The sequence below is a fragment of the Vidua macroura genome, chromosome 20 (genome assembly GCF_024509145.1).
Source record: "Vidua macroura isolate BioBank_ID:100142 chromosome 20, ASM2450914v1, whole genome shotgun sequence".
Taxonomy (NCBI): domain Eukaryota; kingdom Metazoa; phylum Chordata; class Aves; order Passeriformes; family Viduidae; genus Vidua; species Vidua macroura.
In genome coordinates, this window is record NC_071590.1 from 5,162,456 (window position 1) to 5,180,412 (window position 17,957).

At 44.0% G+C, this 17,957-nt stretch overlaps 1 protein-coding gene across 10 annotated transcripts in view; it reads left to right on the forward strand.

The window, feature by feature from the left end:
- Positions 1–17,957, forward strand: part of CUX1 (cut like homeobox 1) — a 270,331-nt gene that overhangs the window by 229,409 nt on the left and 22,965 nt on the right. For 9 of the 10 annotated variants that reach the window (XM_053995232.1, XM_053995235.1, XM_053995234.1 and 6 more), the window contains 2 exons: positions 4,074–4,338; positions 9,723–12,379. The exons of the other annotated variant lie outside the window; for it this stretch is intronic. In XM_053995232.1, the coding sequence (XP_053851207.1) occupies positions 4,074–4,338; positions 9,723–10,425 (968 nt within the window). In that variant the 3' untranslated portion in view covers positions 10,426–12,379. Of the gene's footprint in view, positions 1–4,073; positions 4,339–9,722; positions 12,380–17,957 lie in introns of those variants that run through there. 10 annotated transcript variants of the gene reach the window in all.

Sequence of the window (17,957 nt, forward strand, 5' to 3'; positions counted from 1 at the left end):
TGTTCATGTGATTTTACAAGAGACTCGTGGGCTGCCATTATCAGCAGCTAACTAATTAATGATACATACATCTCTGGAGCTACCCCTTAATGATATTAGCACAGACATCATTAATCATGTACACTGAAAGCTCTGCTGTTGACTGATGTTCTGAAAGCATTTACACATTTGATCAAGAACTTGGTGATTATATTTAAAATTACAGTGAGGGAGCTTCTGGGAAAATTATAGTCTTGCAGGCTTTTAAGAAGAAATTCAAACCTTTGTCACAGTAACCAGTATAATATAAAGCAGTGCAGTATCTTAGCATGTGTATGATCTTCCATGGGGAGTAAAATCCACTTGGGTTTCCCACTTACAACTGTAAACCAAAGGGAATCGTGAGGAGTTTTGCTGTATTAGAAACATGGCAGGAATAAAATTGTCAACTAGCTGGGTTTTTATAGCCTCACAGAGAATATTGCCCATAATGCAGCAAAATAAAATAAAAATAATTTAAAAGTAGTACTGACAATATCCTTTCAAAACGATTTTCTAAACTGGATTCTTATCAAATAGTGAGTGATACATATGGTCTGTAGATGGCATCTGAATAGAGATAAGGCCATAAATCATTGAGACTCTGCTCTGAGCTCCTGAACTGTGCAAGTGCTATCCTCAGAGCAGTCTAAAGTGAATTCAACCCTGTATTTTCTGCAAAATCCTTTCATGCAGGTAAGGATCCTGTGATTTAACCTTTTAAATTGCTCCAGAGCCACATTAAGAATTTAACTTTCCCTTCAGCTAATGTCAGTTAAAGAACAATGCGACTGGGTCTGCTTCCAGTGAAACATTATTATCAATTATTTCTCTGCCACATTTTATTAAGGGAGTAAATTAATAATTATGATAAAGGTGAGCTACATATCTCTTTTTTTTTTTCTGTTCCGCCAGTCTGAAGTTTGTGCTATAAATGTCCCTTTTAAGAGGTTCTGAGAATTTGCAATGTACACTAACCAGCCTCTTTGGAAGGAGCTGGGGCTTCATGCTCATCAGGCTGAGATATTCTGCACATCTTTCCTGCCTTGGAAGAGTTCATTCCTCTCATAACCTCTGGGTGTTGGGCTGCTGGAGCATCACACTCCTCACAGAACAGCACTGCTGTCAGCAGAAAATTGAATTCCCTTTATTTCCCCATTATTTCACTTTTTAATAATCTTGTTCAATACCACATAAGGTAAAAATTATATTAAAGGGGGCTTTGTTTTATCTCAGTGGGCAGCTGTGCAATGGTGTCTGTGCATCCATAGCTGGGCACATGCTAGGGACTCTTCCCAGAGGGACACGTGGATGCTGGGGGGGAAGGGTGTAACTCAGTCAGCCTCAGACCCAGATCCAGACCTTTGCCCAAATTACAGCTGGGTTTCCTTTTATTTTCATGTGTCTCCTGAGAAGTGGAGACTGGTCACAGACAAAAATCAAACTTCTCCAAAAATAAAGTGTGTTTGCAACTTGGATTCTAGTTTGAGCCTTGCTGTCACTGCAGATGTGCTGAGTGATTTCCTTACGTTGTCTGCACGCAGCACATATGTTTAAAAATAAAAATTAAAATGGAAAAGCTTTTAAAAATGTCATCTAAATTTCCAGAGACCAGCATTAAAGCCTGAAGTCTGAGTCCTACTTCTGCCTTTGGCCCAGTGTTAATTTGTCCTGATAGTAGATTATCCTCCAGAAAACAATTGCTCCGACAGAACAGTGGGACATCCTCCTCTTCATTTGTATTTTAATGAAATATGTGCTTTTATATAATTTGTCCCATTCACATGAGAGCAGTCCATCTCAGCCAGTGCACCTTTTGTGATCCCAGTGTGAGGTTACAGAGCAGAGGAAGGAATAATGTCTTTCCCAAGCTGTCACAGCTCCAGATTCTCCTTTGCTGCTTAAGACAGGAGCTCTGCCCTGCCAGAAATCCCATCCTTTGGAGAGCAGACAAAGGGAGATCCAGCCCATCCTGATCCCTGCGTGTCTCATGCTGACTCAGTCCCCTGACCAAATTCCAGAAACTCCAGTTAGAGGTGGTCTGAGCCCCTGTCACATCTCCCATGCCAGGTTCTGTTCTGTCTCGTGGCCTCCTTGAAGCTGCTGCCCATTGCTGAGCTGATGGATGCTGTCCTCCAGCCTCCTGGTTCTGCTGTGCAAGGAAACAAGGGAGCCTTGGCTGTAGTTTGCAGGTCAATGCAAGGAAGAAATAACACCCAGGAAGGAGTTTTGAGACTAAACATTTTATAGAAATATGAGATTATCTTGCTGGAATGATTAATTCCATGGTTGAAGGTTGTAACCGTTCCTTGAAGGCTGCAAAAATAAGGCCAATGGGTCACCTTGAAATAATACAGATTTTTTGCAGTTTTACATCTGGTTGGAACAACTTAAATAGGTGGATTTTTAAAGGAGATTTATTTTTAAAAAAACACTTTGTTTTTTATGGTTATTTCAAATGTGCACAGGACTGTGTCACGTCAGAGTGATGGATCACAAGCAACTCACGTTGTGTTCCATATCAGTGATCTTACACAGTAGGCAATCCTCAGGTAATCTGTCATATTCAGGAAAAACAAAATGTGGACCATGCAGATACCCCCAAAGGTTACAGAGTGTGTTCAGAATTCACTTCCATGATAGTAAAGCCACAGTGCCAAAGGTCCCACTGGAGGCACCATGGAGAGGGCAGGGTGTTGGAAGCCACTGGAGCCAGAAAACCCAGCCAGTCCTGGAGGGAGCCCTGCCAGGAGGCATTGCCTGGGCTTTGAACACTGTAGATTATTTGATTGCACTGATTTTTTATTCACTCTGCAGCCTCAGCCTGAAGGCAGAGCCGTGGGGAGAGAAAAATTGAATTTTTGAAGAATTTGGTTGCTGACCAGTGTGACTGGCACCACAGTGTCCCTGGTTCTGACCAGAGCTCCTGGCTCCTGGAGATTTAATTCCTCCTGGATTGATGTCAGGCTGGTGTAATCTGGAACTTAATACCTGAGGTTATCAAATTTTATCTCTTGAATACGTAAAATCTTAAATATCTAGAAGGTATTTAGCAGGCCATTAAATATTTTATTGACAAGATTCATCTGTATTTGCTGTTTTCAGCCCCCTCATTAGCAATGCTTGTGCATGATACTGCCAGGTGCAGTAAATCCCACCTCTCCATGCCCAGTGTAAATCAGTCAAGTCAGTGACAGCCTTTGCAGGGACTCCTTCCTTGTGGAATTTGCCAGGATAATTCACTCCCAGTCAGGGAGGAAGGTCAGTGGCAGGATCACAGGCTCCTGCCATCAGCCTCACCGAGCCCATCAGTGCAGGGAGAGCTTTCTTTAAAGTGTCTGTGTTTTGGAAGGAGCTTTGTGTAGGGGAGGAGGGTGCTGGGGGCTGGTTTTCTTTCATAACCTGTCACTGCCACAGCAGAGAGCTGTAGGGAAAGGCAGCCTGATGGTTGTTCAGCCCTGATGGTTGTTCAGCCCTGATGGTTGTTCAGCCCATCCCTGGCATCTCCAGGCTCCAGGCGCCATCGTGTGTTGGAGATGGTTTGGGAAGGCTGGGAATGCTGCAGCTCCACTTCCACAGTCATATTTTCCTTCATGTCAGAGACACCTCCATGTACACCTGAAGTGTTTTAACCACCAAACCCCTTTCAGTCAAAACGAAGCACAACTGTCCCAGTCAGGGCCTTACGTGGGAGTTCACTCCTCTTGAAGGAGTGAATCTGAAATGAGTCGTGTGAACTGAACCCTGTCATTCGTGTCCCACGTTCATTGTAAAGGCAGAAAACTCTGGCAGGTTTCCAGCTGACTTACCCTCTTTTCTTCTCTTTCTGCCTTTTTCATCCTCCCCTCATTTGGTCTCTGGTGGCACCCCATCCTTCCCATCCCCTCCCAGCAGCCCATCCCTGCATCCCCACCTGCCCTCTCTGTGTTTATCCCTCAGCTTTCCCTCTCACAGCAGCAAGTTTATACCCAAGTTAAAAAGACCCTGATAGACAAGAATCCATTGATTCTGCGTTTGTATTCAGCCTGGGCTGATCCACTGTGCTTCTCTTTCAGCCTACATGAAACGGCGGCACAGCTCCGTCAGCGACAGCCAGTCCTGTGAGTCCTCGTCCGCTGGCATCGACTACAGCCAGGGCGCCAGCCCCCAGCCCCAGCACCAGCTCAAGAAGCCCCGGGTGGTGCTGGCACCAGAGGAGAAAGAAGCTCTCAAACGAGCCTACCAGCAAAAGCCATACCCATCACCAAAAACCATTGAGGAACTCGCCACACAGCTCAACTTGAAAACCAGCACCGTGATCAACTGGTTCCACAATTACAGGTGCGTGACCTCCCGGGGGCCCTGCTCCTGAGGGATGGCTCGGCTTGCCTTTGGCAGGTGCTGCTCTGCCTCAGCAGACTGTGTCGGGTGGTTGTGCAAAACAAGCAGCTTTGACAGCAGGGAGGTTCTCACTAACACAGTGCTAATGCTGCAAACTAATTTTAAGTCATCCCTGAGGAGCAGCAGTACTCACATATTGATGTAAGTGGTGCTTTTAAACAGAAAGTCTGGCTTTTGGGGTGGGCGTGGATGTAGAGATGCCCACTGATGAATATTTATAAAGCCACTGCAGTAGGCCAGGCTGCTCTGTCTGACTCACATGTGCACACGCACAGACACGTGTCGGGTGTGTGGTGGGTGTTGTCCCTGGGTCACTGGGTGGGGGGTACTTGGAAATGACCTTTATTGGATGCCATCAGAATTGCCCTGCTTTCATTGTGTCATTTTTCTGCATCAGAAGAAAAAAAAGATTTTCTTTTAGGTCTTGAGTCACCGAGCTCTGAAAATAGGCACGGTGTTTGTGCTGTGTTTCTGGGAAGCTTCGTGCAATCCTGAAGGACAGAGAACCAATAACCCTGAAGTCAGATGTGGCCACAGAGAGGGACTTCTTACAAGGGCCTGGAGTGCCAAGACAAGGGGGAATGGCTTTAAACAGACAGAGAACAGGGATAGATGGGATATTGGGAAGGAATTGTGAGGGTGGGCAGGCCCTGGCACAGGCTGCCCAGAGCAGCTGTGGCTGCCCCTGGCTCCCTGGAAATGTCCATGGTCAGGTTGGACAGGGCTTTGAGCACCCTGGGCTAGTGGAAGGTGTCCCTGCCCATGGCAGGGGGTGGAACAAGGTGAGCTTTTAGGTCCCTTCCAACCCAAACCATTCCAAAATTCTATGATTTATTTCATTGGTATGGTTAAATCATCGAGTGCCACTGAAATAAAATGTTGGTCTGTTCAGTTCCTCTCTTGTTTGAGGAGGAACCTTCTCCACATTTGATCTCTTGAAGTAGGTTTTGGCCTAGAGACAGCGATAAAAAGAGACAAGGGTGGAATAGCACATAAGAATTATAGGGATTTGAATAAACATATTATCAACTGTGCTTGGGATTGGAAGTCCTAATTAATGCAGCAGACTTTTCTCCAAGAAATTTGTGCTAATGAATATTGAACAGGTACAGTTAAGCTACCAGATTTAATACTATTCTGCTCCTTCACTCGGAGCCAGTAATGTTCCTAATTAGTCCAGATTGCTAAACTTGTTTGTTTTTAAAAACTGCTAACATTTAAAGGGTAGTTTTTCACTTTAGCCCTTCTCAGCTTTTACCAGGGAAGTTGCTGAAGCAAAAGCAGCAGAGTTTAATAAGCTATCTCAGAAATATTATGCACAATAGTTAAATAATGTTTATAGTAAACAATACAATTTTTTTAAAAAATCAAGTAATCATATTTACACTGAATTTCACTGCCTTGAATTCAGTACAGATGCAGCCTCTTTTCACCACTCAGAGTTCTCCAAATGCAGGCCTCTTCCAATTCCCACTTGCAGGCAATTATACACAAGTTGGAGGGCTGCCTATGAAAATATGTTCCCTTCGGCCTGACAGCAAAATGTGCTGTTCTCACTTGGGCAGACGAGCGCGGGAGCGCTGGTGGCAGGTGTCACCTCCCTCATCATCACGAGATCCCTGCCTGGGCGTGCGCTGATCGCTGCCTTCAGCCCCACCTTCCCGGGGAGGAGGTGCTGACAGCTGGACACAAACTCAAACCTGCAAACGGGGCTGGGGGCAGCACAAGGCTGAGCTTTGAGTGATCTGGGCCTGCTCCTAGATGTGCTGCTGGGACTCCAGGGCTTTCAAAAGCTGTTTCAAGCCTGTTTGGAGCCCTGTGTGCTCTGAGCACTGAAAAATCAAAACACAAACCTATGTTTTGTTCCCCTTGACAATAACTTTCTTAGCTGTCATGCATGAATTTCTCTTAAATCATGTTTAGATTGTTGCAGAAAAGGGACAGGTTCCATGTTCTCTGAGGGGAGCAGGGTCTGACTGTTCTGCAGCTTGTATGTTATAAGAAATGGGTGGTCTTTCTTTCAGTCTTCTCCAGGCCACACTTAACTTTATTTATCTCTTTCATACTCTCCCTCAGCCATTTCTTTTCCAAACTGAAGAGTTTTTTATACAGAAGCAGTTCCACACCTCTGACCATCTGCTTGTGCTTTAATACTAATTTTTCTGTAGTTTTAGATAAGGGAGGGTACAGATTTGGACAAGCTTCTCTTGCTGTCTCTTGGGAATCCTGTTGCAGTGATGCTTTTCCTTTCAGATTCAGCCCAAATCTCACTTTCCAAATATGGTTGCTATAGCAGGATCTACCTTTATATCCACCAGATGGAAAGTCAGCATTAGCATTTATTTCCTGCAGCAAAAAGAAACGCTGAAAAAAATATCCTCAGCAGGCAAAGAAATAATTCACTTCAGAATATAAATGGGTATAAAGGATTTTGACATGTCTGCAAACTTCTCCAAGTCTATGGCTTTGCATTCATACCAGTCACAGAGCTCTCAGAATATACAATAAATATCCCTTGCTTTGCACTAGCGAAGCACATACAGGACACATCAGAGTTTGAGGCTCTGATGCCTTAAGAATGGTAGAAAAAAAGCAGGAGGGAGGAATTTCTATCCCGCTTCACCTGTGGAACTGGCACATAAACCCAGTATGCCACAGAAATTATACTACAGACACATCAGGAATGAAACCAGACTTTATAGAAGTGTAATCCAGCACTCTTGGACCCTAAATTCTGAGTGTATTGTTCAATAAACTCTATATTCTGTTGGTTTTGATGCTGTGTGAAGGCTTGTCCAGGGAGCTGCAGCAAACACCCAGGAGATCTCTGATGTTTTACGTTCCACTGGTGAAAGCCAACAGGGTGTGTGGATGTCAAGGCCAGCACCTTCCCCAAGAGGAATGCTCTCTGGAATCCTCTAGCTGCTGTCACCACTTCTTCTTTCCCATAAGAATTTAATTACTATGTTAATCAGGAGCCAGACCAGATTCCAGCAGCAATATATTGGGTGTGAATTCCAGGGATTTCCACAGACACGGGTTTGATGTTTGTAGGGCTGTGGTCAAATTCTCAGCCAGGTTCAGTACCTGCTGGAGCTGAGGTATTTTAAATGCCATGCAGGCACAGAGCTCTTCCCAGCCTCCTCTCCTGACTTGGGGAATGTTACAGAAGCTGTGGATCCATGTCTGTGCAGGGAGATTCTAGGCATAAATGGAGCCTGATAATCAATGCTGCAGGATGCGTGCAGTTAATGGTAATAGAAAATTAATGTTAGCACCTGTGGGCTTCCTAGGTGAATAATATTCTCCTAGGGAAAATTACAGACCCCCTAAATCCTTCAAAAGTGTGGAGTCAGCGAGTACTGCTGAAATACTCTGTTGCATTTCAAGTAAGTCAATAAGATCAATAGCTTCAAAAGCAGTATTCAGGTGGTGTTCTCCATTTAGCTGAATGTTTTTCCATTGTGTGCTGTCTTCCACAGCACAGTTAAGGGAAAATAGAAAATCCTTACAGCCGTCAGCGCTGGGACAGCGTGTCACTTGTGGTTTGCAGGCCCCTTGGCAGTTCCCTGTGGCTGAAACCAAGAGTTTTTTATCTTCACTCTGAAAAATAGTAAGTTCTGGTAAATTCTTCCCAGGCCTGTGGTCCCATCCCTGACCCCAGATCATTGATGCTCCCTCTTGGTAATAAATTAGGACTTAAATGGTGTTCATCACTTCTCCCATGGATGCAGCAGGACAGAGAAAGGGTTAGCCCAGAGCCTAAGGTTTTTCCATAAACTCTTCTGTACTTGTGAGGATTTTGGGAACTCCTAAACAGAGAAGGAAGAGGGAGGAAGGCCTGAGTAAAATGGCAGAGGTGGTGTTTTTGGGGTTTCCTTGCACACCAGGCAGTTCTACCCACCCATGGAGTGCAGTCATTCCTATGAAAGGCACTACTTGGCTTGTTACTATTCATGTTCTGAAACTGATTTTTTAAATAAAAATTGAGGCAAAAGTCAGATTAGCTCATAGACTGGCAGCCTGTCACAGACTGGGCTTTCTCACAGTGCTTTCAGCACAACAGGCTTGGTTTCATCTTCATTTCTCCTTGCTGTACAGGAGAACACCAAGGGGCTTGCCCAGCTTTTTATGGTTTATTTTTTGTTTAGGCAGACTGGCTCATTTCTAGTAGAAATCTGAATTGTTTTGTGTTTACAGTCCACTTCATTCTGGATCTCCTGAAGCTGTATTCATATTTTTTCTTAAAAGTACTAACTTCTCACCAGGGAGTCACCACTCCTGGAAGCGTTCAAACAATGGGTCAGTGCAGCACTTGGCAGTAGGGTTTGGTGGTACTCGGTTGGAAATTGGACTCAATGGTCTCAGAAGTCTTTTCCAGCCTTAATGATTCCACAAAAGGGCATCTTCAGTGGCGTGGAAAGGGCATTTCTAGTGGAGCTGGATGTCTCCTTGCCACCCTGGCAGACTCAAAGAATTCACAGAATTCAGAGAATGACTGGGTTGGAAGAAACCTTCAAGGTCATCGAGTCCAACCCAGCCCCAACACCTCAACTCAACCCTGGCACCCAGTGCCACATCCAGGCTTTGTTTAAACACACCCAGGGATGGTGACTCCACCACCTCCCCAGGCAGCCATTCCAGAACTTTATCACCCTTTCTGTAAAAACTTTTTCCTAACATCCAACCTCTATTTCCCTTGGTGCAGCTTGAGACTGTGTCCTCTGGTGCTGTCAGTGCTGCCTGGGGAAAGAAACCAATCCCACCTGACTACAGCCACCTTTCAGGGAGTTGTAGAGTGATAAGGTCACTCTGAGTCTCCTTTTCTCCAGGCTGAGCACCCCCAGCTCCCTCAGCCATCCCTCACAGGGTTTGTGTTCTGTGGCAGCAGCTCTCTGGCCACAGAGAGCAGGCACAGACTTCCCAGGCATTTTCCCGGGGAAGGCTGTGAGAAGATCAGAGAAAAGAATGAGAAACAATTCTTATCTCCACTTGTTGCACCTGCTGTTGTGCACATGTGGAATGTGTCACGGAGATTTGTTTACCAAAGGGTGATTTCGTAATTGGACACTGGATGGTGTTTGGATGGATTGATCAGTTAGGCAAAAGCTGTGTCAGACTGGCTGTAAGGGTTACTGAGTGTCTTAATAAGTACAGTATAATACAGTGTATGATGATATAATAAAGCAATGGATCAGCCTTCTGCAATCATGGAGTCAATGCTAATTATTACCCGGCTGGGGGCCTGCGGTGACAGTGTTCCAAGCCCCTCACCAGCCTCGTTGCCCTCCTCTGAACTCACATCCCTCTCCCCTCTCTCCTAGGTCCCGCATCCGCCGGGAGCTGTTCATCGAGGAGATCCAAGCCGGGAGCCAGAGCCAGGCCGGGTCGAGTGACTCCCCTTCGGCCAGAAGCAGCAGGGCGGCGCACAGCTCCGAGGGGGACAGCTGCGACGGCGTGGACGCGGAGGGCCCTCCCGACGGGAAGCCGAGCGGCCCGGAGGCGGACGAGTTCAGCAATGCGGCCGCCAAGTCTCAGGGAGGGCCCGCCGAGCCGGCTTTCGAGGCGGGGGAAGAGGCACTGCGAGGCGCCAGGCCTTCGGAGAGAGCGGAGCCCGAGAGCCTGGAGGACACCGACGACGAGGGCCGGCTCAGAGCGCCGCGCCAGAGCTCCCCGCCGGCACCGCAGCGCCCGGGAGACGCTCTGGAGACACTGCCAAACTCTGCCACGGAAGGGGATGCCTCTACCTCAGCTGCCTCCACCTCAGTCCTTACGGGGGAGAGCTCCTACAAGTCAAAAGAAAGTTCAGAGAAAATCTCCAGTGTGCCAAGTACGAGCTCGACGCCGGCCGCAGGCTCGCAGAAAGCCAACTCTCTGCAGAGCTTGTTCGGCTTCTCGGAGGCGGCGAGCTCCAGGAACACGCGAGACAGCTCCCTGAGGAAAAAGAAAGCGGCCAACTTGAACAACATCATCCACCGCTTGGAGAAGGCCGCGAGTCGGGAAGAGGCCGTCGAGTGGGAGTTTTGAGATTAAACTGGCCCAACTCGGGAGAGCTGGGAAGTCAAACTGGACCTCTACTGGTTTTATTGTGTTCGCACTTAACCGCCCTGCGGGCCACAGGGCAAAAACGCCATAGGCCAAGGTGCATATAGAAATCAAAAAAAAAAAAAAAAAGGAGCGTTAAGCCCAATTTATGTTTGTGTTTTCGAGGAAGAAAACTGAAATGTGTAGTCAAGCTTTTTTGTACCCTGAAGTGTTTTTATTATTGCCCTAAGTGATTTCCACAGTTTCTGGAATAACTCATACAGCTTTGCCTTGTGCCCTCCTCTTTGGTGTGGGGCTTTAAAAAAATGAAAAACAGGAAAAAAAAAAAAAAAACCTAAAAAAAAAAAAATCTTAAAAAAAAATCAACCCACATATTAAAAGGGGGCTTTTTATCTGCCATCTAATGGCTACAGAGCGATAATACACTATTATCTTCTTAAACCAGGAAATAAGGGGAGATTTTTCAAGAAAAAGAAAAAAAAAGAAAGTTTTTTGTAGCTGTTCAGTTGCCACTAAGAGATTGCACAGTCAACCGACTCTAAACACACTAGTTTGGATTCCTACATATTTTCAAGAAAAAGAAAAGAATCTTGTTGTTTGAAACTTTGAATTTAAAAAAAAACACATTTACTCCACATATTTTTTAACAAAACAAAAAAAAAGTCACATCAGGAAAATATCTTAATTTGTGGTAGCTGACTTAGTGTTTTCTTGTAAGTGAAATAGAATATTGACACGTAGTGCACATTGTTTCATAGCTTTAACTGATTCTGGTCTTTTGCAGCCCAGAATTTGTTTAATACACTCCATTTTAGGCCAAATCAGGACAAAAAAAAAAAAATCTGAATCTAGGTATTTTATAATCTGCTTTTTAACCTCTAACCACAGAGCACGCTGATCAGACCTCATATCTGGGAGGTTTAGGAGACAACTTAGAAGCAGCATGTACTTGATCATTTCACTTGGTTCGTAGTGTACAGGATTTCCTTTCAGCAAAGACAGATCGCTCCAAAAACGTTGGCCAGTAACATTTCAGCCTGCTACTTGGGGGCCTAGCCCGTATCCCGAACATTCAGCTTACCTGGAATCCTTGGGAATGCAGTTCACGTGTCCGATTGCTGTCACACACCACTAAGAGGGACTGGAGCTGCCGCAGACCCAGCCCTTTTCCTGCTGTTGGTGGCCATTTACTGACTCTCTTCCCACCACGAGCACTGATTTTAAATACGTTTTAGTTGTGGGAAGCTCCTTTTTGGCGTGGATAAAGAGTACATGGCAATGACCAGACGGGCTCTGACCGGGGTGGAAGCAGCCCAAGCTCGAAACCAAAACCTTCGTGCTCTCGAGTCCCAGTCCGGCCCGTTCTGCCCTGCAGAAATACAGCCTTTTCCCATTCTTTTATGCACAGGTTAGGGCTGATCAAAGTACAAATCCAATTCTAACTTGTCTCTAACTCCTCCTGTTGTCTATATGTATATGCGTGAGCATAGAGGTGTGTGGAAGGATGTGTGTGCGTGGGCGTGTGCGTGCAATTTTATACGTCTGTGTATTTTCTTACGTACTTGTGCACACATAGAGTGCATTACTGCCACCTTTTTTCAATAAGCTGTTTTATCAGTTATGGCTTCTACAAGTTTGCTAATTTAGACTCCTTTATTGCCATATCTTTAAAACTAACAATAGATGATTTCGGAATATATATATATATATAAATATATATATATATAATTTTTTTTTTTTTGCTTATTTATAGGTGCTGTATTTTATTATCTGATTGTTAGGAAGGGATGAAAGGGGGCAAATATTCTTTAGAGGGATAGACTGCCGGCAGTATTGGGTATAATTTACAAGATGTAGTTGTCATACTGTATATTATTGATTGAAGACTTTTTTGACCGTATTGTGTATCATTGAACTTTTGTCTTAGGTCAGCATCTTTTTGATGACACTTTAATGGTGCATTCATTACTTCTTAAGTTTAATTAATATTACTTTTCTGATTTTGGGGGAGGGAGGGATGGGGGAGAGGAGTTCCGACTTTAAAGGTATGTTCCCAATATTACACCTCAGTGTGCTTGTATTAATTCATTAGTAGGATTTTTGACTGTAAGATGTGAAACCACATTTCTTGCATGATGTTTTAGAACTTATGTATTTCATTTACAGTCTCTTAACATGCGACAGCAGCACTTAGTGCAAGTTTTCACAAATTTAAGAATCAGTACACTAAAATCCATCCTTCTCATGACTAAGGAAAGAAGGCTCTAGGAGGCTGAAAGGCAGGGATTTATTTCCGATTTTCACTGCTAGCTGTTTCAGGATTCCTCCTTGGGTAATTGGGGACTCGTGATGCGAAACTAAAGCTGAGGAACGGAGAGAGAGCAGCTGCCCCTTTCTGTGATGAGCTGAGGGACAATTGGCAGTGGCAGACACCAGGGCGTGGCCAGTGCGTGGGAACGGGCTGAAGCCAAGGGTGACCTCTCTGTGCCTGTCCAGCGTCCTGGTCTGGCTTCCAAAGCACAGCTCCACGGATAAACACGTCCTGGTGGGAGTTCACATACCTTAGTGTAAGTCACGACGAGCTGCGTCTCCAGCCAAGAGCAAAACTTCTGCCCAGAAGACGCAGATATTTTCTTAGGTTCTTTAATTGTTTTTAATTTTTTTTTTCTTTGTTGTTGTTTGGTTCAGGTTGGGTTTTTTAATTGATTCTAGGCAATACACTTGCCAGTCTGTTCCTACTGTCCCTGTCTGCTGATTTGAGACCCAGGTGCTGGATGCAGTCAAGTGGTTACTCTCAGCTTTCTCCATAGTGAGGGTTTTTTTCTGTTTGATGATTTTATTTTGTTTTTTAAGTTAATATTCCCCAAACTGTTCTTGTGCCTGTGTCTATCTGATTGCATTCCATGATGCTTACTGAGAGCTCTGGCTGCATTGTACGACAGCAGAACTGTATTCGCAGGTCGCACACAAATGCAGCACTTAAGGTCAATCTCTCTTCTTAATAAGCAATACGTAAGTGCCTTGAAACATATCTTTTTCTTTTTTTTTTTTTTTTCCTGTTTATTTTTGGTTTGCTTTTCAGGTTTCCACTAGTTCTTTAGGATTCTTTAGTGTCCGCCCAGTTTTTAATGCTGTAATGATTTTTAAAAAGCATATCTGTAGCTTGCCCTAGAGGAAATCTTTCTTTCATAACACTAACTGTTAATTCTAAGCTCCATTATTCCATTTGAGTCATGTAATTTTGCTGGTTAAAGACAGCGTTCAGAAGTCAGAAGTCACTCCATCCTGCCAAGCGTTATCATTGGGATCTATTATAAAATTAATCAAATAAAAGGCTGTCAGTATTTCCTATATTTTTGGCACTTTATTAATGGCTTAGCTCCTTTTGCTGTTTCATATTTAATGATCTGTGTTGAATGTGGATTAGCCTGCTGAGATGCTGTTGGGGTGATCTCCTGCCCGGAGTCCCTTTGGGTTCCTTGGTGAACCCCTGGTTGGAGGGCAGGGGCCAAGGAGCACCCTCAGACCTGGAGCTCAGAGATGCTCCCTGCGTTTGTCCTGGTGTTTAGCCAAGGTCACAGCTGCTTTTCTGTTCCAGTGGAAAGTAGGATGGATTAGTTGAACTACTGCTGATGTTCTCGGGTTGGACATGAGTTACCTGCTGGTGTTTCTGGCCAAGGCCCCCCAGTTTAGAGGCTGAACTTACACTGCAAGGTGTGAGAGATAGTTGGGATCAATTTGGAACTCACCCTTGGGAGAAAAATGTGCTTTGGAATAACTTTTTTTTTTTTTTTTTAACTTAATGGAAAGGATTAAAAGTTGAAGGAGAAGAAGTGCCAAAGAGCAGCACAGTGGCTGTCATCCCTTGGGTGCTGATTCCAGGGGAAGGGAATGTGTGAGAGGTGTGACATGGGGCTCATCTCACAGGGCAGCAGAGCCCTCGTTGCTGACGTTTCTTTTCCTGATGGATAAAAGCACAGGCAGCTTTCAGGAAATCCATCATGCCAGAGTCTGTTTTTCCTGAGGTTCTTTAAAAGCATTTTATTTTCTCTCTCTGTTTCCAGTTCCATGCTCTTACCAATTCTGTGCATGAAGGGCCAGGGCTGTTTTAATAGAAATGCGTTTATATTGCAGTTAAATTGTTGATCTTTCTCTCTGGATGATTAGGGAAGGAAAAAAGTGCAGTGCTTTGTTTGCTAAAAGCCAGGAAAGAGTATCCCCTGGCAGAAGGGTCATGCAGTGGAATTGTCAATACACTTCCATTTTTCAGGATACAGATTTCAGACAACAGCAGTGTAGATGTTTATTGGCAGAAATGCATTTAATTACAGTTGCTTTTGATGCTATAAAATTTGACCATTTTATTTATTCATCAGTGAAATGCCTATGAATAGAGCCACCCTTTAAAGGAACCCATATCAGTGCACTCTGCCCATATCATGAATTAGTGAGTCCTTTAGTAATAAACTCCTTGCTGTAATAGGAAAGATCTATATTACAGTTAAAAAGAAAAAAGTATGTGCCTTTCTCATTAGCTAAAAGATCTCTACATTATTTTTATGTAACTTGTTCATATGGGATTGGTGTAGGGCAGGGGGACCATGAACACCACAGAATTCTATGCAATATTTTCCAATCCAATTACTTAAAAGTCACTATTTTTCAATCCTTTAACAGGAGAAATAGTAAGTTAGAGAAGTGCATCATTCTGGTGGTAATTCAAAGTGCAAAGCTGATAAATTGACATAAAATAGGATTGAGGGAAATGTGACAAATTAATGTGATGAAATAATGGAAAATGCTAACAGTGGTTGCAGTCCCTACAAGCACAGCTGCCATCAGAAGTCTGTCATCTTCCATTTTAAAATTAATAATTTCCAGTATTCTTAAAGCTTTTATGAATAAGAATGCTCCTGGCAAAAACAGGGCAGGTTAGAAAGAGGAAAAAAAATCACATTTTGACCATATAGAAGTTATGAGAAGACATGAAAAAAAGTAATTGGGTTTGGACACTTTGCACTTGGATCCAAAATGCTTTGTTTTAGTTGAAATGCCGCAGTAATCTGTGCCTTTAGCAGGGTTGTGAGAGATCAGTAGCTTGGCAGTTTGTTGCAGACTGAAAGTGGAGTGTTGACATTTTTAACCAGCACGTGGAGGGCACTATTTTTGCTTCATTTGTGTCTCTTGCTACAAAGGAGTTCCTGAAATTCTCTCTGATTTCTTCTTCACCCAGTGGATGTTCTCTGTCTTCAGCCGTGAGTGTGGCTGAGCTCCTCTTGGAGACTCAGAATCAAGAGGAGAAGAAGGAAAGTTGGTTCTGAGGTGGGGACTGGATTTAACATTCCCTAAAACCAAGTCAGGGCTTTCCTGTGAGCGTGTGGCAGTTTTGGCCCTGGTGTGACCAGCTGGCTGTAGCCTCTTATCCCTAAATTTAACTCACATGCATAAAACATTGGCAAAGCAGGACCGGGTTGATTCCTGTGGTGTTCTGCCTTGCCCTTTCTGCTCTGTGAACATCAACATTTTCTTTGTGTTGCATATACAATCAACTTTTCTGAGAATTTAAAAGTTCTATACAAAGGAAAGACTTCCCCCCCACCCCCCAGCAGTTTAAAGTCTGGTTTTAAATTGCAGGGAGAATCACTGGCATGGGAAGTACAAGATCTGAATTTCTTTCTGATGTAACCTTTGTAGTTCAGAAGGGGTGTAGCAGTCCCTGTCTCCTTCACATATATTTGAGCTCTAAAATGTAGGAATAAAATTTCACCAATTTCTTCTTTCCTCCCCATCTCTTTTATAGGATATATTGACTATGCCATATATAAGGTATAGTTAATAATGGACTTTATAGCAAGAAAAGCTCTTTAAACCATGCCTAGGGACAGATTTGTCCTACATGACCAGGTCATGGACTATACCCTACCCTATTAATATGCAAGGATAAAATGGTTTTATGCTCTGAACGTGAAATTTATCCTTTTGGAGAAGATTAGCGTTAGGCCTGTGCACTTAAGTTTTCAGAAAGCCTTAAAAACAGGTGTGTAAGAGGTGCCATCTCTGTCCTCAGGGATGATTTCCCCCCAGCCAAGTGGTACTGTGTGGCATATTTAATAGCAGTTATTAGTTATAAGGTCATTTTCCAGTTGAAGAAGGTCATTCATTGAACTTTATTAGTGAGCCCCTGACCAGCACCCTCTGGTACAATCCAGGACCTGCTTTTCCCGAGACCTGGGCATCCATATCCATCCCAAAGTCCTTGGCTCTCTGTGAAATCTGTGCTTCTACAACTCTTGTGAATGGAAAAAAAACCCTGATGGGATTCCTGGGCTTGATTGTCATTGCTATTCACAAACGTCTTCTGGCACTAAAGTGCATTAAAAGGAAAAGCCTCCTTTTAAAAAACAAGTAAGATTATTGTATTTTGTCCTTGTCCAGCTCTTCTATAAAGGTCAATTCTGCCAGTTTCAAGCTTGCTTTACTCCCAGTGGTGTTGGCAGATTTTAGCCACGGTTCTGTAGATTTTCTATTATTAAATCTGTTGGTTTCATCACATCATTGCAGTTTCTTTGGACTTTGAACCAGCTGAGTGCAGAGAGCAACTGAATCCTTAACCATAACAAAACAGTGCAGGATCAGTGCAGCAAAGTGAATACCCCTGTGATGTCGTGTCTTTGGCTTTTTCTTTGAATTCCAGAGATATTTGTAATACGTGGTACAATCTTCATCCAAAGTTCCTTGGAAATGGAGAGAATCATGCCCAGAATTTCCTGCTCTTGTGGTGCCACACCTGATTTTGCACAGTTCCTGTGTAATTCCTGGTAGTGTCACAACAGCACAGCCTCTTTCTTGACAGCAAGAACAAGAGTTGTGTTCTCTTCTGTCCGTGTGGGTAATTAATATGCATTTTTGGGAGCTGTGAAATGTGTCTCTGTGCATCATTCCAGGATGGAAAAGCCCCTCTGTGTATTTAGCATTTGTGTGCTTGGTCTTAATGGTGCAGCAGAATTGCTGCAGCCAAATTTGTGAAATCATTTGGGATGTAGGTGAGCGAGGGCTTAAAACCAATATGTATTTTAATGGGCAGAGGATGCCATTCCCCACTTGTCAGATCCATTCCCTGCTGTAAAGAGGGGATTAGCCACTGGAGAGACCAGGCTGCTGGAGATGCATGGGTTTAGCTAATGAGGACAGGGAAGATCATGCTCAGAATACATAAAAATGATCCCAAGGGTCTGAGATGTGCAAGAGCCAAGGAATTGGAAGGGAGGGGTCAAACCTTGTCTATGGGTTTGGCTTCCTGCAGGAAGTTCATATCCCAGATATTTGCACACGTGTTGTGCTCTCTCCTTTATCAATGTACAGTGGACAGTAAAGACATATTTAAAACAATCACAAAACCAGCTGATGAAGTAAATTCAAGCCAAGTATGGAATTAAAGCAAGCAGCTCAGCCTTACTCTCTCTTAGCTGAAAATTCAAGTATTTGTAGGAATGAGGTAGAAATTTTCTGTTAGG